This window comes from Catharus ustulatus, chromosome 20 (genome assembly GCF_009819885.2).
Source record: "Catharus ustulatus isolate bCatUst1 chromosome 20, bCatUst1.pri.v2, whole genome shotgun sequence".
NCBI classification, from domain to species: domain Eukaryota; kingdom Metazoa; phylum Chordata; class Aves; order Passeriformes; family Turdidae; genus Catharus; species Catharus ustulatus.
The window spans coordinates 10,830,182-10,853,116 of NC_046240.1; the positions used below are offsets into that span (position 1 = coordinate 10,830,182).

Here is a 22,935-nt window from a genome sequence, read left to right on the forward strand (position 1 = left end):
GTGTCACACCCAGGAACAGCGGGGCTGCTGTGCCCAGGCTCGGTGACATTGGTGTCACAGCCAGGAGCAGGGCTGCTGTCTGAGCTCGGTGACATCGGTGTCACAGCCAGGAGCGGGGCTGCTGTCTGAGCTCGGTGTCACAGCCGCAGTGATGCGTCAGTGCAGCCGTGGGCACTCCGTGGGGGAGGTGTCTGCGTGGAAAAGGGTGTGGGATGGGGAGGGGGATGTGTGGAGCCCCCAGTGCTCACCTGCAGCCAGGCCAAACCCGGATTTGCTGGTGTCTGACTCCATCCCAGCCATGTCCGTGCAAGCCCTGCTCCCAAAATCCCGATGGATGAGGAGGGGGACACCTGTATTGTGTATTCCCTGTGTTCCCACAGGAGTCCCCAGCAGGAGCCTCCACTCCCTCTGTGCTGTTTGATGTGCAAATACAGAAATCCTGGGAATTCCTAGCCCTGGGAAGGACCCGTGCCCAGGTCAGCTTTGTCCTGGCAAACCCCCAGCAGTGACACTTGTGGGTGATCTGAGATGTGATCTGAGATGTGATCTGATCTGAGATGTGATCTGAGATGTGATCTGAGCTGTGATCTGAGATGTGATCTGAGATGTGATCTGAGCTGTGTCATCCCCTTTGTACCCAGGGGTTTTTCTGGGATGGGGATAAGGAGGCTGCAGGTGAGGAGTGAGGGGCATGGGGTGCTGCCACCAGCACCCCAAAGGCCACCAAGGCAGGAAGCAACAGGGCAGGGGGTGGCTCCTGGGGTGGCTCTCCTTGGCCACTTTTCCACAGCTCACTGAGGAAAAAGGGCAGGAAATCAAAATGTGCTGCCTTGGAGTGCTGGGAGGGAGCTGCAGCCACAGCCCAAGAGCTGGCTGTAAAACCAGCAAAATAAAACCTTCTGCTGTTCATTGCTGACTAATAAACATCAGCACCGCTGCTGCTGCTGCCAGTAACGAAGTTTTCCTTCCCAGCCACTTGATTTTAGTGGGAACTTGACCTCAGATTGGATCTGCTCTGCAAAGCCTCGCAGGGCTGCTGGCAGCGGGATGAGAAATCTCTGCCGGTGATTGCAGAGCCAAGAGACTGAACTGAGCCTGCAGGTGCTTCACACACAGCCTGGCCTGGGCAGCAGGGATCAGGGGCAGCTCCTGCCTGCAGAGGATTTTCCCAAATCCCAGGGATGGGAAGCACGGATGGGGTGAGCCACAAACTCCCCAGGATGGCTGGAGCAGGGACCTGGGTCACTCCTGCACGAACCTTCCAGCCCCAAATCCTGAGGGAACCAATTCCCCTTTTCCTTCTCAGCCCAGTGAGGCTGAGGGGCGGCTCCACAGCTCCCTGACCCCGCGGGATGGAGCTGCCTGGGGACATCCCTGCTGTCCCCTGGTGTGCACAGGTGGCTGTGCCTGGGCTGGGCATGTCCCTGTGTCCCCTCGGACCCAGCCTGGCTGGTGGTCAGTGCCCTGCTGTGCTCCAGAGCCAAATCCTGCTCAGGTGGGCAGCAGAGCTGGACCCAGAGCCCTCACTGCAGCTCCAGCACTGCCTTGGACTGAAATAATCTCCTCCTGAACTGCTCTGCCATGTCTCCGGAGGTTTTCCCCACCCTGCCACCATGGGAAGAGCTTTGTCTTTGTGGGAGACTCCACCACAGGTCCCTTCCCTCCCAGAACTGCTCAGGGTCCCCATCCAGCTCCATCCCAGGCTCCAATCCAGCCCCAAGCCCTTGCTGTGAAGGAGCTGATTCCAAAATCAGGGAGAGTCTCCAAGGGGGAAAATCCAGCGAGGCACAAGCAAAGGACACAGCAGATCCCAAAGCTGCCGAGCCTGGAATGGGACCTGCTGCTTTCCAGCCCCAGGGCACCTCTGCCCCTCCCTGCCAGCCCTGACACCCAGCCTGGCACCCGGTGTCCTGAGGGATTTCAGCTCCACGCCCTGCCTGCTCCAGGACTGTGAAAAGCCAGAGCAGGAGAGCCAGACTGGGAGGATCCTCCTCCAGCTGTGTCCTGACCAGGAGACGCCGAGGGATGCAAAGCCTGGCCACTGCATCCATGGATCCATCCATCCATGATCCATCCATGATCCATCCATTATCCATCCCTCCATCCACCCCACGCAGGGCTGGGATGGCTGAATGTAAATAATGTAAATTGTATATACTGGATGTATAAAACCAGGGGGGTTTCTGTTCCCTGACAGCCCCACAGAGGCACCTTGGCTCCGGGAGGGTCCACAGAGGCTGCTGCTCCTCTGCCAGGTGATTTCTGCAGGGTGAGGCAGGTGGAGCGAGGTCTCTCCATTTCCTGCAGAGCTCCAGGGCCCCCAGCAGCTCTGTCCATCCCCGTGTCCTGTGCTGTGCTCTGTGACCAGGACATGCCCAGGGTGTGTCCCTGCTCCCAGCCCTGTTTTCCTCCCCAGCAATCATTCCTCAGTGTCCCAGGGTGGGACTGAGCCTTCCCAGACAGGGAGGAGGCTGGGGATGGTGCAGGAGGGAAATAAAAGTTTTCCTACAGTTTTTGGTAGTTTGTGTGTGTTGGAGCTGGAGGGTTTCAGCCAGGCTTGGACACCTCCCAGAATTGCAGAGTATCCCAGAATTGTTCAGGTTGGGAAACTCAAAGGTCACCGAGTCCAACCTCGGCCACCACTGTGTCCCCAAGTGCCACATCCACACAGCTTCAAATCCTTCAGCCATGGGGACTGCCCTGGGCACTTCCAGTGCCTGACAGCCCCTCCTTCCCACGAACAAATTCCTCCTGATGTCCAACCTGACCCTTCCCCAGCACTTTTCTCTTGTCCTGACCCTGGGAGCAGAGTTTATCAAATCCTATAAACGCAAAGTTTGTCTCTGAGCAGCTGCGCAGCCCGGCAGCACCAACACTGTCCACAAATAAACCAAACTGCTCCAAAAAAACTGTGATTCTTTTTCTTCCCATCTCAATTTCCAGCACAAAAGGGGGGTTTTGGGGTTTGAACACAACAAACAAAGCCCACGGGCTGCGGTTCCAGCATCATCCCCACGGAGCTGGATCCGGCCTGGCTCTGGATCTGCCTCTCCCTTCGCGGCTGGAAAGGACTTTAAAGCTCAATCCCGTTCCACCCATCCTGGGTGGATTTTGGGGGAATATCGTGGTGCTCAGAGCGGTGTTTTTGGAATGGGAGAATGGGCAAACAGCCCCAGCTCTGTTTGAACCAAGCCCTGCAACCCAAAGGGACTGGGGTGTGTGGAGTGACAGCGGCACCCGCAGGCCGCGGAGCGCGACCTGTTTCCCCGGGAAACGGGGAAGAAAAAGAAAACGCAATTAAATAAATAAACAAAAATAAAATAAAATAAACAAAGCGGCGTTTTCTCCCTCTGGTTGTGTCTCCATGGCAACGCGGCTGTGCCCGACACAAATATGGCGGCGCTGCCATGACAACGGCTCCCGGATGTGCCCGGCACAAAGATGGCGGTGCTGCCATGACAACGCCTTCCGGATGTGCCCGGCACAAAGATGGTAGCGGCTCCCGGATGTGCCCGAGACAAAGATGGCGGTGCTGCCATGACAATGGCTCCCGGATGTGCCCGAGACAAAGATGGCAGCGGCTCTCGGATGTGCCCGGCACAAATATGGCAGTGATGCCATAACAACGGCACCCGGATGTGCCCGATACAAAGATGGCGGAGCCCCTCGGTGGCAGCGGAACTGCCACCCCCTTGCCGTACCCAAGATGGCGGCGGCGGCCCCGCCGGTGCGGGCGGGCTCCGATGTCGCTGTCGTGGCGGCGATGGCGGCGCGCGGCGCCGAGGCCGAGGCGCTGTTCGAGGCGCACACGGCGGCCGAGCTGCGGGCGGTGGAGCGGCGGCTGCGCGCCGGCATCGAGCAGAAGCGGGAGGAGCTGCGGCAGATGGTGGGCGAGCGCTACCGCGACCTGATCGAGGCGGCCGACACCATCGCCGAGATGCGGCGGAGCGCCGAGCGCCTGCTGGGCGCCGTGCGGGGGCTGCAGCGCGGGGGCACAGCCCGGCCCGGGCCCCCCGGCACGGTGAGGGGCAGGGGGGCACATTCTTTTTCCCCTTCTCCATCCCTTCTTGTCTCCGCTCATGCCGTATCTCACCGCTGTTTTATCCCCCTCTCTGTAGGCTCGCCCCCCGGCTCAGCAGGGTTTTTACGGGGCTGCGGCGCAGCTGAAGCTGCTGCTGGAGGTTCCCGAGCAGGTCTGGGGGGCGGTGGAGGGGGGCCGGTTCCTGCCCGCGGCCCGGCTCCACCTGCTCGGGGCTCACCTGCGCCGCCAGCTGCAGCTCGACACCGCCCGGGCCCGCTCCAGCCCCGTGCTCGCCCGCTTCCCCATCCTGCTGCGACAAGTGGCGGCTGCCAGCCACCTGCGGTGAGCCGGGCACGGGGCAGGGAAGGGCTGGGGAGGAGGGGGTGAGCCCCTGGTACAGGTTACACGGAGAAGGTTTGGCTGTTCCATCCCTGGAGATGTCCCAGTGTTGCATCCTGGGGGATTTGGAGCAGCCTGGTGTAGGGATTTGGAACTGCTTGAGCCTAAATTCCCTCCCTAAACCGTTGCCTGGGGCTCAGACACAGCCCAGGGAAGGCAGCACAGAAATCGGGTGCAGCAGGGTGGGAGATTCTTAACCTGGATCCCTGGCAGGATCCTGGGCTGTGGCAGTGCCAAAGCTGGGAGCACAGAGCTGCAGGAGTGATCCTGGGCATGGCAGGTGCCAAAGCTGGGAGCACAGTGCTCCAGGAGTGATCCTGGGCTGTGGCAGTGCCAAAGCTGGGAGCACAGAGCTCCAGGAGTGATCCTGGGCTGTGGCAGTGCCAGAGCTGGGAGCATAGTGCTCCAGGAGTGATCCTGGGCATGGCAGTGCCAAAGCTGGGAGCACAGTGCTCCAGGAGTGATCCTGGGCTGTGGCAGTGCCAAAGCTGGGAGCACAGTGCTCCAGGAGTGATCCTGGGCTGTGGCAGTGCCAAAGCTGGGAGCACAGTGCTCCAGGAGTGATCCTGGGCTGTGGCAGTGCCAAAGCTGGGAGCACAGTGCTCCAGGAGTGATCCTGGGCATGGCAGTGCCAAAGCTGGGAGCACAGAGCTCCAGGAGTGCCCTGGGCATGGCAGGGAGGGAGGGATGTGATGGAATATCCCAGTAAGGACATCCTGGGGGCTGCATCAGGTAACAGGACAACACTGACAGGGATTTGGGGAGATCCTTTCCAACCCAAACCATTCCAAAAACCATCTCGGCAGTCCTGTAATAACCAGATACAGGACACAGAGCCACGCTGGCAGTGCCCACACAAGCCCAGCTCAGTGTGGGGCTCAGGCAGTGACCCCCAGCTGGTTTCTGGGGCAGTGTCCACACAAGCCCAGCTGAGCTGGGCTCTGGCAGTGACCCCCAGCCGTTCCTGGGGCAGATCCACCATCCTGCAGGAGAGCAAGGCCCTGCTGCGCTGCCGGACAGGCTCGGACCAGGCGGTGGCAGAAGCCCTGTGTGCCATCATGCTGCTGGAGGACAGCTCCCCTCGGCAGGCCCTGGCTGATTTCCTGCTGGCCAGGAAAATGGCCATCCAGCAGCTGCTCAACCAGCCACACCACGGTCAGTGCCACGCTCAGGGTGGGGTGAGCCTTCCCTTCTCCAGGGATGGGTGATTGCCATCAGTCTCATGGTGGGAGGGACCAACATAACCCAAAAATTCACAGTTCTCAGGGGCTTAGGCCAAGCCCAGCTGTAATGGGGAAGCAGGTGGGGTGTGAGGCTGAGTCCTTTGCCCTCCCTGAAGGGACAGAGGCTGTGACAGTGCCCCTGAAGGGCTGCCTTGACTCACAGGCACCTCTGTGCAGGTGCAGGTATCAAAGCTCAGGTGTGTTCCCTGATGGAGCTGCTCACCACCACGCTGTACCAGGCCCACGCTCTCTTCTACACCGTGCCTGAGGGGATGGCCCCAGACCCAGCCCTGCCCTGTGGATTGCTCTTCTCCACCCTGGAGAGCACCACGGGCCAGAACCCTGCAGGTGAGCCCTGCACCTGCTCAGGTGTGCAGGCAGGAGGGTGCCCCGTGCTGGGCTGATCCCTGGCTGTCATTCCAGGCAGAGGAGGGGTGCTGGAGGAGGATCTGAAGCTCAGCAGCTGGTTCAAGTACCTGCCTGAGTCTGTGGTGGAATTCCAGCCAGCCCTGCGGACTCTGGCACACCCCATCAGCCAGGAGTACCTCAGGGAGACCCTGCAGCAGTGGATCAACATGTGAGTGGAACAGGGCAGTCCCAGCGTGGCTGCCTTCCTCCTCATACCCTCATCCTCCTCATCCCTCACCCTCATTTGAGCAGGCAGAGGCAGCACAGCCCACCCAGCAGTCGGGCACCCTGTGCCAAGCTCTCACCCCCCTCACTCACAGAGGTACAACTTCGCCTCCAGGTGCAGTGATGACATCAGGACAGGGGTCAGGACCCTGCTGGTGTTCGTGAAGAGCATGAAGGGGCTGGCAGGGATCCGTGACGCCGTGTGGGAGCTGCTGTCCAGCGAGTCCAGCAGCCACAGCTGGGAGGCCGTGTGCCGGCGCCTGCTGGACAGGCCTGTGTCCTTCTGGGAGGAGCTGCTGCAGCAGCTTTTCCTGGACAGGCTGCAGGTGGGTGCTGTGCTGTATTGTCTCACCCAGCCCACAGTGCACTGAGGCTCTGTTTAATTTGCAATCAATTTTTTCTCGTGGTTCTGTCGTAGACTCTGACCAAAGAAGGCTTCGACTCCATTTCAAGCAGCTCCAAGCAGCTGCTGGCTGTGGCCTTGCAGGAATTGGAAGTGAAAGGCAGCAGCGGTGCCCTGAGCAAGCAGATGCAGCTGGAACACAACGTGGCCCTGTTCCTGTGGTCAGAGAGCCCCGGGGACCTGCCCGGGGACGCGGCCTGGGTCAGCGTGGGCCAGCGCGGGCCCTTCGCGCGCAGCGGGCTGGCCATGAAGGCACAGGCACTCACCCCCTGCGTGCAGAGCTTCTGCTCCACGCTGGACTCCAAGCTGAAGGCCAGGCTGGAGGATGTCCTGTCCTACCTGCCCAAGGATGGCTCTGTCCCCAAGGAGTCGCCGTGCTCTGCCTTCGACCGCTTTGCCGACGCGGGCACCGTGCAGGAGCTGCTGCGGGAGCGCTGCGTCAGCTGCACCCAGCACCTCCTGGGCTGCGTCCAGGAGCAGCTCCTGAGTGCCCAGAGCCAGCTGCACCCCCCTGGGGATGCCAAGCTCAACGCTGTGCTCTTCATGGCCAGGCTGTGCCAGGCCCTGCCCGAGCTGTGCCCTCACCTGCAGCGCTGCGTGCTGGGCCAGGCGGAGTCGGCGCCCAAGGAGCCGCGCTCGGCCAAGAAACTGGGCAAGGGCAAAGGGCAGGAGGTGTCCCCCGAGCTGGCCAGGTGGCAGGGGGTGAAGGCAGAGCTCCTGCAGCAGAGCCTGGTGGCTTATCAGCTCTGGAGCTCGGCTGTCACCAAAGTAAGGAGCTGTTTCCCTCCTCAGAGATGCGTTTTGGGGAGGGGTTCCCTTGCTGGGGTGGCTCCAGTGGGGTTGGTGTCTGTGAGATTCACTGTGGGAGGTGCAGGGATGCAGCAGCTCACAGGCAGGGTGGGCTGGCTGTCCTTGGGGTGGTGTCCATGGGATTCACTTTGGGAGGTGCAGGGATGCAGCAGGGTGGGCTGCCTGCCCTTGGGGTGGCTCCAGTGGGGTGGTATCCATGGGATTCACTTTGGGAGGTGCAGGGATACAGCAGCTCACAGGCAGGGTGGATTGGCTGTCCTTGGGGTGGTATCCATGGGATTCACTGTGGGAGGTGCAGGGATGCAGCAGGGTGGGCTGCCTGCCCTTGCTCCTGTAAGAACTGTTCCTGTGATCAGGGCTTTCATTTCTGTGCTCCAGGGTCTGGTTGAGTGCTTCACCCACACGCTGCTGCTGGACACAGCTGGCTCTGTGCTGGCCACAGCCACCAACTGGGATGAGATTGAAATCCAGGAGGAAACAGAGTCTGGGAGCAGCGTGACGTCCAAGATCCGGCTGCCTGTGCAGGTACGAGGAGCTGCCTGTGGGAGGAGCCCAGCACTGCCCTCCAGAAGCACTTGCTGAGCTGCTGGGGAGGTTGGTTGGTGTCACAGCAGAGCACAAACACTCTCTGGTGCTCTCTGAGACACTCACCTCATGAGGACAGAGGTCAGAGGAAGGAAATGGGTCATTGTCATTGTTTATCTCTATGAGTAAGGTTGGCCCAGATCCTGTAAAACTGAGCCAGAGGAGGACTTGGGCCTGATTTAAACACACAAGTCCCAGGAGAGAGGTTCCATGGAAGTGGATGCAGTGAAGGACAGGGCTGTGGAATCCTGAGGGAGATGAGGCCTGGGGCTGCCCAAGGGTGTGGTGGTGGCACAGGAAGGACACAGGGACAGAGCAGGTGGCAGGGGAAGAGGCCAGGCCTGGCTGAATTCTGTGTTTGCACAGCACAGGAGGGGCTGGACAGGGAAATGCAGTGAGCCTTACCCAGTGAATTCTGTTATCTGAGGGACAAAGCAGCTGGGTGAGGATTCAGGAGGCCCAGGAGATGAGGAGCAGCCCCAGGGAGTGGCTGGGCAGAGCAGGGTCTGGCTGACAGAAGATGCACAAGCAATTCTCTTCTCACTGCAGTGTCTGGCAAAGTCTTTTTGGGACTTTGGGAGCTGCTGTAACCCAAAATCTGGGGTGTCAGTAAACCAGACCCTGTGAGATTCCCCAGCCAAGCTGTGGGGCAGATCTTTGTGTCTGCTGAGGAAGTGGGACCCATCTGAAGGGCTGTGGGAGGGAATGGAGCTCACAGAGCAGCTGCAAACACACTCTGTTCTCCTGGGCAGCCCTCGTGGCACGTGCAGTGCCTCCTGTTCAGCCTGTGCCAGGAGCTGAACAGGGTTGGTGGTCACACCCTGCCCAAGGTGACCCTGCAGGAGCTGCTGAGGAGCTGCATGGCAGAGGTGCTCGCTGCCTATGAGAAGCTGGTGGAGCAGAAGCAGGAGAAGGTACCAGGGTGTGGGATGGGAGTGTGGCTGGGAATGCAGGGACACAGCTCCTGGAGCAGAGAGTGTCTGTGTGTGACAGCTGGGGACACCCTTACACTCACCCTGCCTCCCCTGCACTGAGGCAGAAGGGGAGCAGACACCAGATTTCACACTCTGGTTGTGCCTTGGGGTTGGTGTTCTCAAACATTCCCCCTGGTCAGCCTCCCCATTCCTGCCTGTCCCGTTTGCAGAGACCAGACAGCTTCCCCCTGACCCAGAGCAGGGCTCTGCAGCTGCTCTACGACCTGAGGTACCTCAGCATCATCCTGACAGCCAAGAGTGAGGACACAAAACCCAGCAGGATCAAGCAGGACTCTGGGTATGGCACATTGTGGGGTTCACATCCTCCAGCAGTGCTTTGGGGGGCACTGAAACAGGGCAAGCTCCAAGCTGTGACACTGCACAAACACTGAACAGAGGAGGGGTGGCATTCTGTGGGCTGGTCCCCTCCTTGTGTCCACAGGATACCCTCAGGATGGCCCTGGAGAGAGCAGGAATTGAAGCCTGGAGTTAGCTCCAGCCTTGGGGGTACCACAGGAGCAGGTTCCTGCTGGGGTTGTGTAAGAGCTGGAAACCCTTGGGGCAGCTGCTGTTGTGCTCAGTCACCCCAGACAGGAAACACCTGGCTGTTTCAGCAGGGTGTCACCCCTGACAGGAGCCCTCTGCTCTGCTCTGCTCTGCTCTGCAGGATTGAGAAGGTCATCGACTTCCTGGAGGGACACATCGATCCCTTCGACCTGGACGTGTTCACCCCGCACCTGAACAGCAACCTGAACCGCCTGGTGCAGAGAACCTCGGTGGGGAGCAAGGCTGGGGGGAGCAGGGCTGGGGGGAGCAGGGCTGCCAGTGCCTCACAGGGCAGCTGGGCTGCCCTCAAACTCCTCAGAGCCTCCAGATAAGCACTGGCACTTCCTTGCACAGGGGAAGAGTGTTCAGTGCCAGCTGGAGATAAGAGGAGCTGGCTGAGCCGGCTGCAGCGTGTGGGGCTGCCTGAACTTTATCTAACAGGATTCACTGGAGCCTGGGCACCACTAATTGGGTTAAGTGGTGCTGGAACAGGCCTGGGACTCAACTGTGGGAATAATTAAACACAAGGGTTAAGAGGGGGAAGGGAGACACTTGATGTTCAGGCTCAGTGCTGTGTGCCCATGTATACTGTGGGGTCAGCAGTGCAGGAAACCCAAATCCAAACAGCTCCTGGTGCCTGCCAGCTCCTCTTCCCCAAATTCCAAGCATGTCCTGGTGCCCTCCAGCTTCCTTTCCCAAATCCAAACAGCTCCTGGTGCTGCCAGCTCCGCTTCCCAAATCCAGGCAGCTCCTCATGCTCTCCAGCTTCCCTTCCCTAAATCCAAACAGCTCCTGGTGCCTTCCAGCTTCCCTTCCCCAAATCCAAGCAGCTCCTGGTGCCCTCAATCCCCTTTTCCCCCAAATCCAGCATGTCCTGGTCCTTGCAGGTTCTCTTTGGCCTGCTGACTGGGACAGAACACCAGTACACGAGCAGGGGCAGCGCGCCGAGCTCACAGGAGCTGCACAACATCCTGCCCTTAGCATCCAGCCAGATCAGGTGAGGCTCCCAACTCTTCCAGGATTCTCCTGCCTCTGGGAAGCTGCTCTGGAACTGCTGCTTCCCACATTTCTTCTTTTTTCCATTTGTTAAGGTTTGGACTTCTGCCACTGAGCATGTCGAGCTCGCGGAAGAGCAAGGCCAGTGCCAGGAGCACAGAAAGAGTCCAGGTTGGTGTTTGAAGTGAGATGTGAAAATAGGAATATTTCCCCAGTGTTCACTGTCCCCCCAACACTCGAGTTAGTGGGGAAAGAAGAAAGCAGCCAAACATGATTTCACCTGATTTTTATTTCCAGTAAAATGAATCATTAGGGCAGCACAGCAGGGGATGGGGGGGATTTCTCCAGGACCCTCCAAACCCCCACCCTTCACCCCTGGGGTGTTTGGGGTCACTGCTCTGTGCCAGAGCAGCAATAACCACTGCAGGGGGGGTTCCATGGCTGAGGGCAATGCATCAAAGACAGCTCATGAAGTGGGGCTGCAGGAGAGGCTGAAGGACAGTAGCTAATGCTTGCACTCCTTTGCAGTGGGATGCTGCCCTGTGACCCCAAGGAGGCCTCAGGTACCCCAGCTGTGTGAGGAGTGTCCTGGTGCTGAGCTCTAGCAGCCAATCTTTCTGTTGCTCCATTTCCCCCAGTTTCAAACATCTGCTTAGATGGAGCTCTGTGTGCTGGATGAGAGCCAAGGAATACCTCACTGCTGTGGGAGGCAGCAATTCAGGTTTCCTTTACTTATTACCAGCCCAATCCATCCGTGCTGGTCTTGGCAACTGGGACAAGTTGTTGAGTCTTGACAAAGAGGTAAAGGCCTGGTTTGACCAGTGTCATTTGAGATGATCTTCAGCTTGCAGCTCTTCACTATCTGGGCCCAGCAAAGGGGTGTTTAAAGCCCAGAATTCCCAGTAAAGGTATTCCTTACCTCTCACAGCTCAGCTGGACTAGAGCATAGCAGTGTGCAGTGATGTCTGCCTCGTTCTGTCACTCCCCTCAGCTCTGTGCTGTGCTCAGCACACCCATGGCCTGTGCTAGCCACACTTCCCAGGATCCCTGACAGATGCTTGCTCCTCCTTCAGTGCTAAAACTCTTCTGGCCAGGTTCAAATGTGCAGTTCTCCAAGCACAGCTCTGCAAGGGCACCAGCCGTGCTGTGATCCCTTGCTCTGACAGCAGCAGCTCCTGCCCTGCTGCTCAGAGTTTTGATGAGTGTTCAGGGGTTTTCTGAGCATTGAGTGACATCTGCCACGTGCCTGTTGCTGGCAGCAGCGAGGTGCTGTGCTGTGTCCCCGTGTGTGGCTGTCACTAAGCCAGCAGTGACACCGCTCCGAGGTGCCCTGGTTCCACCTGCTGAGGGGACAGGGGAGCCCTGGGGGTGCTGTGACACTCAGAGTCACTTGTGTCTTCCCCAAGGAGCAGGCTGCAGCTGCTGTGCTGCCCAGGGAGGACGAGGCAGCACGGCCAGGCTCCCTGTTCCGACAGCTCCTCACCGACGACGAGGACGCGGCGGCGCCGTCGCTCTTCAAGCTGGGCTGGCTCTCGGGCATGACCAAGTGAGGCAGCAAACAATAAAACTGCTCTGGCTCTTTGTCTTCACTGAGGTCTCTCTGTCCCCTTGGCAGGAGTGGTGACACCTCTGGGATTGTCAGTGCTTCCCATCCTCAGCCAGAGCACGGTTTGGATTGTCCTTGTCCCCTCCTGGCTGCTGGAGCAGAGGTGGAGCTGCTCTTCTACCTCCTATCCTCATAAAGTCAAATTAAAGGAACAAAAAAGCCAAAATAACCTACACACTAACAGAAAACAAAACATTTCCCAGCTGGGAAGGGGTGCTGGAGCAGGCTGAGACAGCTGTGTCCTCCAGGCACCACCACCCTGCTCTGAGTGGCCCCTGCAGCTCCTGCCCGACCTGTCCTGGCTCTGATTTCACATTTCCCTTCCAGTCCTGCAGCTCATGAGAGAAGCTTCATCACCCTGAGCTGGGTGGGAGCTCACAGGCCTGAGCACCTGCACTCACTGTTCCTATTCTAACCCTAAATGCTCAAAAAATTATGTTGCCAACTCATTTTTTAACTAGTTTATTGAAATTAAAAAAAGACTTATAAAACTGAAGAGGAACGCTTAAGAGAACTTTACAGAAAGCAACAACTTGCTAACAAACAGATTAGGCAGTTGATTGGAATTGGACAGTTTGCAATCCTATAACACACATGTGGACTCCTCAGTCTCCTCTTGCCATGTACTTTAGAACCACCCCAAAAAGAATCCTATAAAAATTGCTTCAAAGCCCCTTTTGCATTGCAATAGTGCAGCAAACCACAAGTAAACAATCTCCTGTTAACCTGTTATTTCAAATATAGACTGAAAAGGCAACAGGCAATTTTTGTGCAATTCCATTTTAACAAACTTTGAAGTTGAAATATCAAATCTACACAGTGCTGTCCCTTCACAGAAGGCAGGGAGCTGCTGGGTCATCATGTAGGGAGGCGTCCCCGGCTCTGTAGGCTGTGGAAGTGAGCTTCCTTCAGGATCTGGTTGATGTGGAAGTAAGGACCTTGGCTTAGTGCAGACTGCTCGTGGAAGGGCTGGGAGGAGACAGGGCTGGATCCTGCAATCCTGGGGTTCAGGCTGGACTCTGCTCTGTCAGGGCTGTTGATGCTGCTGCTGCTACAGCTGCTGCTGCTGCTGCTCCCACTGTCACTGCTGGAGGACTGGGACACACAGAGGGTGCACAGCAACATCAGACACCTCTTCCTCACCCCCACTTCAGGATAAATCCCTCCCTTCCACATTTCCAGCCTGATGGAATGAATAAATCCACCTTGGCACCGAGGGGTGGTTGTTGCCCACACCAGTCACAGAGCTGAAGGGACAAACCTTCACCCAGGGTTTCAATTCTTTCAATCCTTCCCAGTTAAACCCCTCAGCTCTGCCCCCAACCCCACTGGAGTGATGGAGAATTGGAAAATAAAGAACATTCCCAGGGAGCTGCAGGTGTCAGTGCAGGCAGGCAGGGCAGGGCTGGCACTTCTGCTCTAGCAGAGGTTTGAGGGAAGCACCATGCAAAGCATTTTCCTACAGGGCAATCCCACAGTGACATCTGAAGCACCCAAAGCAAGAGGCTGTGAGAAACAAACGCACACAGCAGCCAATTGAAGCCTTTGAACACCCTGACATCAAGAGCTCTTCTCCCAGTTAAGTACTCCATGGCAGTGTTAACTGGAAGAGTTCCAGAGCAATTCCACACCAATTTACTTGACATGACAGTGAAAGAGCAACAGGCACCAAAGGATTCCTCAAGCAGCAAAAAGAACTCAGCATCTGACTGGAGTAAGAGGCCAGGGCTCATCTGTCAGCATTTAGGAAAACCAGTTTCCATGGGAATGGCTGGAAGAGCGTTTGCCATCATCATGAGGGATTCAAAGCCATGAAACACCATTTAAGGGCTGCTAGGGAAAGGTTCCATTAGTTCCAGCTGCAATATTTGAGTTTGTGTGATCTGCTGGTCAGGACCTGCAAATATTTGGATGAGTCAATCAGCAAGTGGCTACTCTGCCATCCCATAAATGATTCATGAAGCAGACAGAGTGACAGCAGCTAAAAATCGACATTTTTGTAAGGATTGAACCACAGAAGTCACAGCTGCGTGGCCAGAGCAGAAAAGGCCAAAATTCACAAAATCCTCAGGGATTCACCAGTCAACACCACCTCCAGTGGAGTAAATGAGGAGTGGTGCAAACTGCAGTGAGCACTGTGGAGTAAATCAGGAGTAGTGTAAATTGAGTAAATGAGGAGTGGTGCAAACTGCAGTGAGCACTTTGGAGTAAATCAGGAGTGGTGCAAACTGCAGTGAGCACTTTGGAGTAAATCAGGAGTGGTGCAAACTGCCCCAAATAAATCAGGAGTGGTGCACACTGCCCCCAGCAGTGCCAGGGAGGCACTGGGGATGTTTGGGGTGGAACACATCCCTCCCCCTGTCCCTCCCTCCCTCCCTCCCTGCCCCCAGCCCTGCTCCACCATCGATCCTGCCCATCCAACCCTGACTAACTCCTTTGTTTCGCTAAGCACCAAAAATGCTTCAGCTCTGTGGGAGCGCAGCAAGCCAAGCCCCGGGCTGCGAGGAGAGAGAAACACAGAGCAGCTCGTTCCCCAGGGAGCACAGATGGAACTCCTCTGGCTGAATCCAGAGGGAGAGAGCCCCGGCAGCACAGGGAGGAGCTGGGGTGGTGCTGGCAGAGCAGCTGCTGGTGCAGAGCAGCACAAAGAGGGGTCACACAGCTCGGGGAGGGACCCACCGCACAGGACACTTTGGTTCCTTTTAGTCTGCGCTCCTTAGTGAGCTTCGTGACAGCCACCTTCTGCAAATCAAGGTAGAAATGCGAGTGAGAGCCTGGCCTGGCTTGCTGCTGGAGTTTCACATCTCAACAAACGTTTCCCAGCTGTGAGCAGTGATTATTTTGTGCACTCAGGGGTTGGTGAAGCTGGCAGCGTGTCCTGGGACGTGTCCTGCCGCCTCAGGCTGCTGACAGATGGGCTTTGTCAGACCCTCTTTATTTCCAGATTCACTGCACCCCTTCAGCACTGCCCTGTCCCCAGGCTGTGGTGCACATTCTGCAAGGCACTTGGGCCACAATCAGACAGGAAAAGAATCCTTAAAGTCATCGAGACAGGCATCACAAAGCTCTCCAGGGCCAAAGGAAGGCGGCCCAGTGACGTCTGTGAATACTTGAACTATCAAAAGGGCATCTTCAAGGTTTACTGAGCTCATTAACCCTCAACATCACACTTCAAGTTTTCAAACAAACAAAATCCTGTGAAATGTGCAGATCCCTCGTGACAGGAACTGGAGTAAAAGCCACTCAGCCCCTGCTGCTCTCAACATCTTCCAAGATGAGTTTAACAGAGCCACGGTCTGGTTTTAGTTAAACTGAAGTCCAGCCCTCCCCTGGATAATGGGGGACAAGAACTTTGATTTGATCTCTGCTAAGAACCCGGGGGTGTTTCAGTCCTGGCCAGGACAAAGAGGAACGATGAGGAATTGGGGTTTGCAGAAGTTATTCAGGAAGGAAAGGGTCAGCCAGAACACTCAGACTCGCTTCCTTCCCTGGGAAAACCAGAGCAAAGGCTTTGCCTTGCTGAGCACAGCTGGCACTCCCAGCTTGGAGGATCCCTGAAGGATCCACTACAACTTCTCCTGGCTTGATCTGGGCACAAGCAATGGATTTCTAACCAAATATTGGGCAAACAACCCAGCTGAGCTCCTGGAAAAGGGAGGACAGGCTGAGCAGGAAGTGAAATTCTGTGGCAAAGGCTCTGCCTCGCTAATGTTTAACAGTGCTGGAGCTGCAGCCCCGTGTCTGTGCCTGCCCATGGACTGAGGGTTCTGTCACCCCAGGGTGCTGGAACCTGGCACTGCCTTCTCCAGGAGCAGCAGCAATGGCACATCCTCACAGCAACTGGCCCAACAGCAGCACTGATGGGGACTGGAGAGAATCTGTTCCCATCCTGTGAAAGTTGGAAGGATAATCCAGGGGGAGAGAACAGCAAATCCTCTGGAATTGGATGTGATTTGGATCAGCAGGGGACTCAAAGAGAGGGACTGAGGGATAACATCACAGAACAGCCCAGGTTTGAACTGCCACTAAGGAAAAACCTCCCTTCATCTCATTCTCCAGAGCAAAACATGCAAGGAAAAAAAAATGGGGAGAGATCCTGTTAAAGCCAAGTCCTGTTTAAAATGCAGCTGCCTGGTTGCCATCCTGAGCTCGTGTTCTCAAAGAGGCCTCACTCTGCAAGAGGAACAGTGAGTCTGAACCAAAACAGGCACAGCAATCAGGACTTTGGGGGATGTCTCACAAAAAGCAGGTGTGTGAGGCCCTGCCATGAAAAGTTACTCTCATCTGCTCTTGGAAATCACCAACTGCTCCCAAGAAATATCCCAAAACCAGGGGGGATTTTTAACCAGCAAGAGGTGTCTTTGCACACAGCAAATATCAGGAAACTGAAGCCAGGTGCTCCAAAGTGGCTGAGACTTTCCAAACAACACCAATCGGAAGCACTCGTGCACAATGAGCACAAGGATTTCTCCCCTTGGCACAGGAAGTCCTTAACCAAATGTTGGAATAATACAGATTTAATCTCGTGGCTTGAATTTCTGGGCATGCTCAGTTCAGGGATCTGACAAGAAAACAAGCCCAAAAAAAAAAAAAAAAAAAAAAAAAAAAAAAAAGAGAGAGAGAAAGGTCTATTCATCAGGAAAACCATTGGGAATTCTGATCCCCAGGAAGCTGTGTCCATCCCTCAGCAGTGCCAGCTCCTCCCTGCCTCACACCAGGGTTTAAGGTGTTAAAACCAGACTTTTACCAGGCAAGAGCATGCAAGAAGCAGATCTGTGTTAGGCTGAGCAGTGACCTTGCCCTGGCTCCTGTTCCCTCCCAGGAAAGCAGGCCAGGGCTGAGGTCACCCCTCGTGTGTGGCCACAAACCCACTGCCAGTCCTGCTTTTAGTGCCTCTGCCCAAACACCAGGTGTTTACACAACAAGCAAAGGTGCTGCTGGCACTCACCATCAGGGGGTTTTCCTGATATCCTTAATTTCATTACTCCCACTTCAATCCCTTGTTCCACACTAAATCCGTCCTCCTCCCGCCACAAAGCTGCTTTAGCTTTAACTACTCTACACACACGCAGGGGTTTGACCTGTTGGACAAGTGATTCAGTGTCAGATGGCAACAGAGCAGGGCTGCCTCTCCCCAGCACTCCCCAAAATGCAAAGTGTCCCTCCTGAGAACACAGCAGCACAGGGAACTTTCCATCCCAGAGATTCCTTCATGATGGACAGCAGCTCTGAAAGCGTTTCCAGCAGTGTTTCCTATCCCATCATCTTTTTGTAGAGTCTCCCTCACAACAGCAATGTAAAAATATCCATCTGAAACCATTTCCAGGTTATAAAAGAGCTCAAAGTTACACAGCAGCTAAATATTTTCTGTGGAGCACAATGAATAGCTGAATAATTGAGTTAATTCTGTAATAATTCAGACTCATTAAAATCCACCTTCAAAGTGAGGAAGGATAAAAAAAACCCAAGGATATTTCCAAAACCTTCAAAGAAATTAATTTCATTAACTTCAGAGAGAGAGCTCTGCTCTGCACCCTCTTCTCCATGAATGTTTTGAACACAAGGACGTTGCTCACAGTGAATTCTCAGGTGATTCACCCACGTGACATCTCAGGAAATCTGGCAGCAGTTGGGAAATCAGCAATTTCTTTTTAAGAAAAAAGAAATCTCAAATTGCACTGAGACAACACCTGTCTGGTGAGGGCTAAGAAAATAAGGGAGTTTATCCCACATCCAGCAAAAAATCATGGAAAATGTGAATAAAAACCAAAGAATTTAAAGTGTTTTAGCTGTGAACAAGTCTTGTTTAAACTGAGCAGCTCTATCAGAGCATTTTTTCCGCATCAGATAAGGGCTGCCTGGAATGTGTTTTGTCTTTCTCCCACAAATAATCACCTGACTGTGAGGAAAGGCAAAGCTGATGTTCAGGCAGAGTGAGCACAGGGACACATCCACCCTCAGCATCCCCTCAGCTCATCCCACAAACAGCAGGAAATTATTTCCCTGGGTGCTGCAAATTTGGAAATTCCTTCTCAGGGATAACCAGGCTGAGTGGAAATGCTGATTTCCAAACTGATCCAATGCTGCTTTCAACCTCTGATGTCACCAAGCGAAACCCCACGACCTCAAACACAAAGCTATGAGATAAAAATGGAAAAAGTGCACAGGATATTCCAAGTGCTGTTGAAATGCAGCATGGAAGGAGGCAGGATCTGCCTGGCAATCTCACCTCAGTGTCCCACGAGTCCTGCAGGACAGAATTCCTGGTGCTACGTTTGGTCTGGGGAACGTGACCATCATCTTCATTTCCATTCCTTCTCCTCTTCCTGCAGGAGAAAATCAATCATCAGCTCGCTCATCTACCTCCTGAAGGCACCCAAAAACAGCAGGAACAGCTGGTAAATGAATGCAGGATGTCTCCAGACCCCTGAGGTGCTGGGGACTCTCAGATTGCCCCTTTAGCTGCACAGAGAAAAGGATCCTGCTTCTCACAGGATGTTTCCCATCAGCTTAAGGCACGTGGACTCACATTAAACCCATCCTCCTAAATAAACCCACTGAACAATTGTCAGCCTTGCACATCTAAAAATAATCCCTGGGCTCAGAGTGACACCTGACAGGCTGGGGACAGCGCTGGGACGAGTGGCAGTGACCACATCTCCAATTATTCAGCTGCTCACACCACCCCACAACAACTCCTCACTCTGACAGTGTCTGGAGTCGAGTCACGTCCCAAAACAATCACACTTCCCATGTGGAAATAAGGTTTTGTCAGGAAAACAAACTCTTCCCTGTTTATGATGTTTGCCACCTCCCATTACACCTTGTACTGCCAGGCCTGGTGGGTACAAGTTTTAACCTAATTTTTGTCCAAATCTTTGCAGGTAACAAGGCAAAGCAGAGTTTGGAGGGGTGAGGGCAGTGCTAATATTCCCAGATTGGAGGAGATAAAGGGAAGATCTCAAAAAATAACCTGGGGCAGTGGAAGGTGTCCCTGCCCACGACAGGGGGTGGCACTGGATGAGACTGAAGTCACCTCCCTCCCAAAGCACTGAGATTCTGTGACACCTTCCCCAGCAGCATCCCAGAATTCCTACACAAACATCAAACGCTTCTCCCCACCGTACAAACGTGACAACTCAGTCAGGATCTCCAAAAAAAAAACAACACAGGATGGAGCTGTTTTGGTGTGCCTAAAATTAATCCGTGCCTGAATGAGTCAAAACAGACTGGAGGGAGGTATTTATAACCGGCTCCTTTCTTACAGCCTGGCCCACGCCTGCAGCCCGGAGCTGCCTCCCTGCTCCCCATCCCTGCGAGCACAGCACCGGGCGCTGCCCATCCGTGCTGCAGCACTCTGGGGAAGGGACATCGCTCCTTTCTGCCTGCTCTGCATCCTTCCCTTCCTGCAGTGACCGCAGCAGGAGCACCCCGGGCTGGGAAGGTGTCGCTGCCCACGGCAGGGGTGGAATGGGAAGGGTTTAGGGTCCTTCCACCATCCCCTATGGCCTCCCAGCTCCAGGACCCCTCCGCATCCCCTTCGCCCTCCCGAACGGACCCAACCTCCCCGGCCGGAACCTCGAACCCCTCCCAGCGCTCAGGGCCGCTCTCCCCTTCCCCACCGCTCACCTCCGCCCCCCTCACGCCAACCCCTCCCCGCGCGGGGCCGCCCCGAGCGGCCGAGCCCCCCCTGCCCTCAGCGCGGCCCCTCCTTCCCCCGCTCAGGCCGCGCTGCCCTCACCCACCTCTGCCTGGCTCCCCGCTCGCTCGGCAGCGGCTGCCGGCAGCTCATGGCGGGTCGGGGCGCGCTGCGGGCGGGCGGAGGTGGCGGCTGAGGGGCGGAGGTGGCGGTGCGGGGCGGAGGCCGCGGTTGAGGGGCGGCAGCGCGGCCCTGCCCGGCCCCGAGCGCCGCTTCCGCCGCCGCCGCCTCGCCCCCGTGACGTCACGGCGTGCGCCCGCGCGGGCGGGGCTGCGCCATTGTGACGTCACAGCGCGCGCCGCGCGGCGGAGCTGGGGGGAGCCGCGCCTTTGTGACGTCACCGGGAGCGGAGCGATGGCGGCGGGGACGGAGCTGTGCCCGCACTGCCAGCGCCCCTTCAAGCGGCTCCGCGCGCACCTCCCGCACTGCAAGGCCCGGCCACCGGCACCCGCACCGAGCCCAGGGCCCGGCCGAGCGTCAGGTGCGCGCCCGACCCCCGGCAGCGCACCGGGATCGGCACCGGCAGCGACCCCCGAGCCCTCCCCCGGCACGGCCCCAGGGCCCCGGGCGGACCCCGGGAGCGGCCGAGGTGCGGGATCCAGCCGAGGTTCGGGGCCCGGCAGCCCCAGGAGCCGCTCCCGAGCCGTGCAGGACGTGGCCCGGAGCCTGGATTTGCACCCCGAGGAGGTGGAGGATGTCCCCAAGAAGCTGCAGAAGGGGGTGAAGGTGGTGATCGAGAAGCACCGCGCCAGGGTGCTCAGGGAGGAGCCCCGGAGCAGGGCAGGAGCGGCGGGGAGCGGCGGGGAAGGGACGGAGGAGCCCGGCCCTGCTGCCCCTCCTCAGCGCCACAAAACTGCCCTGAAATCCAAGAGCGGGGAAGGGACGGAGCCCGGTCCTGCTGCCCCTCCTGCCCAGAAATCCAAGAGCAAGGAGAGTCGGAGCCAGGGAGCCGTGGGGAGCGGGACTGGGAACGCCAAGGGAGAAAAAAGCGTTTTAAAGGCAACAAAGGCACTTGAAGAGCCCCCTGAGAACAGAAATGGCCTGGTCCGCCAGGAGAGAAGAGACAAATTCACGGCAGGAGAGGAGCTGGTGCACCTGGAATTGGGGGTGGGATCTGAACCCCCCGTGGCTGCTTTGCACCCCCAGAACCTCCCTGTGTCACTGCTGGAGGCACTCGGAGGTCACAGCCAGGGCACATCCAGAAATGAGCTCCCACAGATGCTGCAGGACAGCAGGGAGGGGGTGCAGGGAGTGCCCGAGCTTGTGCTGAACCTGGGGAGAGCCCCAGGGCTGGCTCTGCTCCACACACCCCAAACCCAGCCCCCCTGCTCAGCCCAGACCTCTGGCAGGAGCACCAGGGCCAGGGGCTTGGAGTGGGTTCCAGATTTGTACCCTGATGGGGAAGGGCTGAGGATTGTTCCAGGGGAGCGATTCCACGAGGATGTGAGGAGCATGGCAGAGACACCCAGGGGTGGTTTCACACAGGGGCAACGAGGTAACGAAAATCTCAGTGCTGGGAGGTGCTGGAATTACAGCTGGGAAGGGGAGAGGAGGGGCTGGGAAGGCTGAGCTGCTGGGCTTGCCCAGGGAAGGATCCAGGAGAACCCAAAGAGGTTTAACTGGGCATCCTCCAGCCTGCAAAGCCAGTGGTTGATGTTTTTTATGGAGGCTGGAGTCAGGTTCGTGCATGTTTGGGCTGACAGAGCCCAGACTTTGTGGGAGGGGTGATGCCCTCTGCTTTTCCAAGCCCACATTCTGTGAGCACTGTGCCTTGTCACCCCACAGGTCCCCTCTGGGAGAGGCCCCTGCTGGAGGTGAGGCTGGGGGAGCTGCACTCCTGGATCAGCACCTGCAGCTTCTCTCCCCAGGGGCTGCTGGGGGCAGTGCAGAGAGGTGAGAATTCCTGCCTTTGGGGCCAGTCCATCCCACTGTTCCCTGGTTTACTTTACTGGTCCCCATGGCCAGCCTGGATCTTTACAAAGCACAAATCATGGAATGGTTTGGGAGGGACCATAAAGATGATCCAGTGCCATCCCCTGCTGTGGCAGGGACAGCTCCCACTGTCCCAGGTGGCTCCAAACCCCATCCAGCCTGGCCTTGGACACTTCCAGCCACAACTCCTCTGGCCTCCCCTCCCTCACCAGGAACAATTCCTTCCCATCTCTCATCCCAACATCCCAGCTATTCCCTCTGGCACTGGGAATAAACTATAAATAAAATTTTAAATAAAACTATAAAATAAATCATAAACAAAACCAACATTTTAGCTTTGTAAAGTTGCATGGAAACAGTGAATGGCCAAGACCAGCCCCTGATTTATCCCTTTCCTTTCTCTCCCAACAGCCTGGAACAGTTATTGTGCCAAATACATCCACGTGAAGCAGGGGGGCCCTGCTGGAATATCCATGCTCCTGGCTGGCTACTGCCTGCTCAGCTATGGCTGGAACTATCAGCACTTCAGTAAGAATTCCTTGGGGTCTCCTAGTTCAGGAATTCTTCCCTTTGCAGCACTTGGAGAGTCTGTTCAGCATTCCTGTTAATTAAAGCTGTGGAATAATTTCCATAATTAAATGATTTAAATATTCCCCATTTAAGACTAACACCAGAGCTCAGAGAGCAGGATTCTCTAGGTGGGCAGAGGAATTTGGTTAATAAAAGTGCTGATAGCAGTTGCTGACTCACTGGAGAGCACCAGGAAAAGCCCACACAGGGCAGAGGGAGGAGATGCTCCACCAGGAGCTCCTGTTCCCTGCATTTCCTGACAAATGAAAAGGGATTTGTTGGTGGTTGGGTGGTTCCCCCTTGCAGCACAAACAGAGAAGTTGAAGTCAGGCTCCTCATCCCACCTGGACACCCCCAAACAGATCCCTGGGCTGACGCTGGAATGATTTTCTGGTTTTCTCCTTGTTCCAGAGCGGCACCGCTGGCGAAAATACCACTGAAGGATCTGGAGCAGCAGCCAAGGAACAGCCACAGCTCTTGGAGAGGCAGCACAGCAGCCAGGACTGGGATCCCAGCAGGAATCCCCAGCAGAGCAGCC

General features: G+C 56.5%; 3 protein-coding genes across 7 annotated transcripts; 2 read left to right on the forward strand and 1 right to left on the reverse strand.

The window, feature by feature from the left end:
• The first annotated feature begins 3,760 nt into the window (after positions 1–3,760).
• COG1 (component of oligomeric golgi complex 1) lies at positions 3,761–12,179 on the forward strand. 4 transcript variants are annotated; one of them, XM_033076626.1, is made up of 15 exons: positions 3,764–4,021; positions 4,119–4,363; positions 5,394–5,575; positions 5,821–5,991; positions 6,067–6,220; positions 6,392–6,602; positions 6,695–7,447; positions 7,868–8,014; positions 8,827–8,988; positions 9,219–9,346; positions 9,716–9,824; positions 10,482–10,591; positions 10,686–10,761; positions 11,119–11,153; positions 11,997–12,083. In XM_033076626.1, exons 1-14 carry the CDS (start codon positions 3,764–3,766, stop codon positions 11,134–11,136), a joined length of 2,724 nt encoding a protein of 907 aa, XP_032932517.1. In that variant the 3' UTR covers positions 11,137–11,153; positions 11,997–12,083. The 4 variants fall into 4 exon arrangements, with proteins under 4 accessions (XP_032932518.1, XP_032932517.1, XP_032932516.1 ...); XM_033076627.1 differs by lacking the exon at positions 11,119–11,153 and having other exon boundaries at positions 3,761–4,021; positions 11,997–12,179; XM_033076625.2 differs by having other exon boundaries at positions 11,119–12,179.
• Positions 12,180–12,642: 463 nt separating this feature from the next.
• On the reverse strand, positions 12,643–20,105 carry FAM104A (family with sequence similarity 104 member A). 2 transcript variants are annotated; one of them, XM_033076629.1, is made up of 4 exons: positions 19,942–20,047; positions 18,426–18,522; positions 14,876–14,938; positions 12,643–13,291 (listed from the first exon to the last, which is right to left on the reverse strand). In XM_033076629.1, exons 1-4 carry the CDS (start codon positions 19,986–19,988, stop codon positions 13,055–13,057), a joined length of 444 nt encoding a protein of 147 aa, XP_032932520.1. In that variant the 5' UTR covers positions 19,989–20,047; the 3' UTR covers positions 12,643–13,054. The 2 variants fall into 2 exon arrangements, with proteins under 2 accessions (XP_032932520.1, XP_032932521.1); XM_033076630.1 differs by lacking the exon at positions 14,876–14,938 and having other exon boundaries at positions 19,942–20,105.
• A 144-nt stretch (positions 20,106–20,249) lies between these two features.
• C20H17orf80 (chromosome 20 C17orf80 homolog) lies at positions 20,250–22,917 on the forward strand. Its single transcript, XM_033077064.1, has 4 exons — positions 20,250–21,390; positions 21,681–21,788; positions 22,239–22,355; positions 22,809–22,917. The coding sequence occupies exons 1-4, from the start codon at positions 20,250–20,252 to the stop codon at positions 22,835–22,837; spliced, it is 1,395 nt and encodes a 464-aa protein (XP_032932955.1). The 3' UTR covers positions 22,838–22,917.
• The last annotated feature ends 18 nt before the right edge of the window (positions 22,918–22,935 follow it).

Coding starts and splice junctions, on each gene's coding strand:
- COG1 (XM_033076627.1), top strand. CDS start 3,764: ATGGCGGCGCGCGGCGCCGAGGCCGAGGCGCTGTTCGAGGCGCACACG. Junction 4,022..4,118: donor GGCCCGGGCCCCCCGGCACG/GTGAGGGGCAGG, acceptor CCCTCTCTGTAG/GCTCGCCCCCCGGCTCAGCA. Junction 8,015..8,826: donor AGATCCGGCTGCCTGTGCAG/GTACGAGGAGCT, acceptor TCTCCTGGGCAG/CCCTCGTGGCACGTGCAGTG.
- FAM104A (XM_033076629.1), bottom strand. CDS start 19,988: ATGAGCTGCCGGCAGCCGCTGCCGAGCGAGCGGGGAGCCAGGCAGAG. Junction 14,939..18,425: donor AGGACTCGTGGGACACTGAG/GTGAGATTGCCA, acceptor CTTGATTTGCAG/AAGGTGGCTGTCACGAAGCT. Junction 13,292..14,875: donor GAACCAAAGTGTCCTGTGCG/GTGGGTCCCTCC, acceptor TGTGTGTCCCAG/TCCTCCAGCAGTGACAGTGG.
- C20H17orf80 (XM_033077064.1), top strand. CDS start 20,250: ATGGCGGCGGGGACGGAGCTGTGCCCGCACTGCCAGCGCCCCTTCAAG. Junction 21,789..22,238: donor GCTGGGGGCAGTGCAGAGAG/GTGAGAATTCCT, acceptor CTCTCCCAACAG/CCTGGAACAGTTATTGTGCC. Junction 22,356..22,808: donor CTGGAACTATCAGCACTTCA/GTAAGAATTCCT, acceptor TCCTTGTTCCAG/AGCGGCACCGCTGGCGAAAA.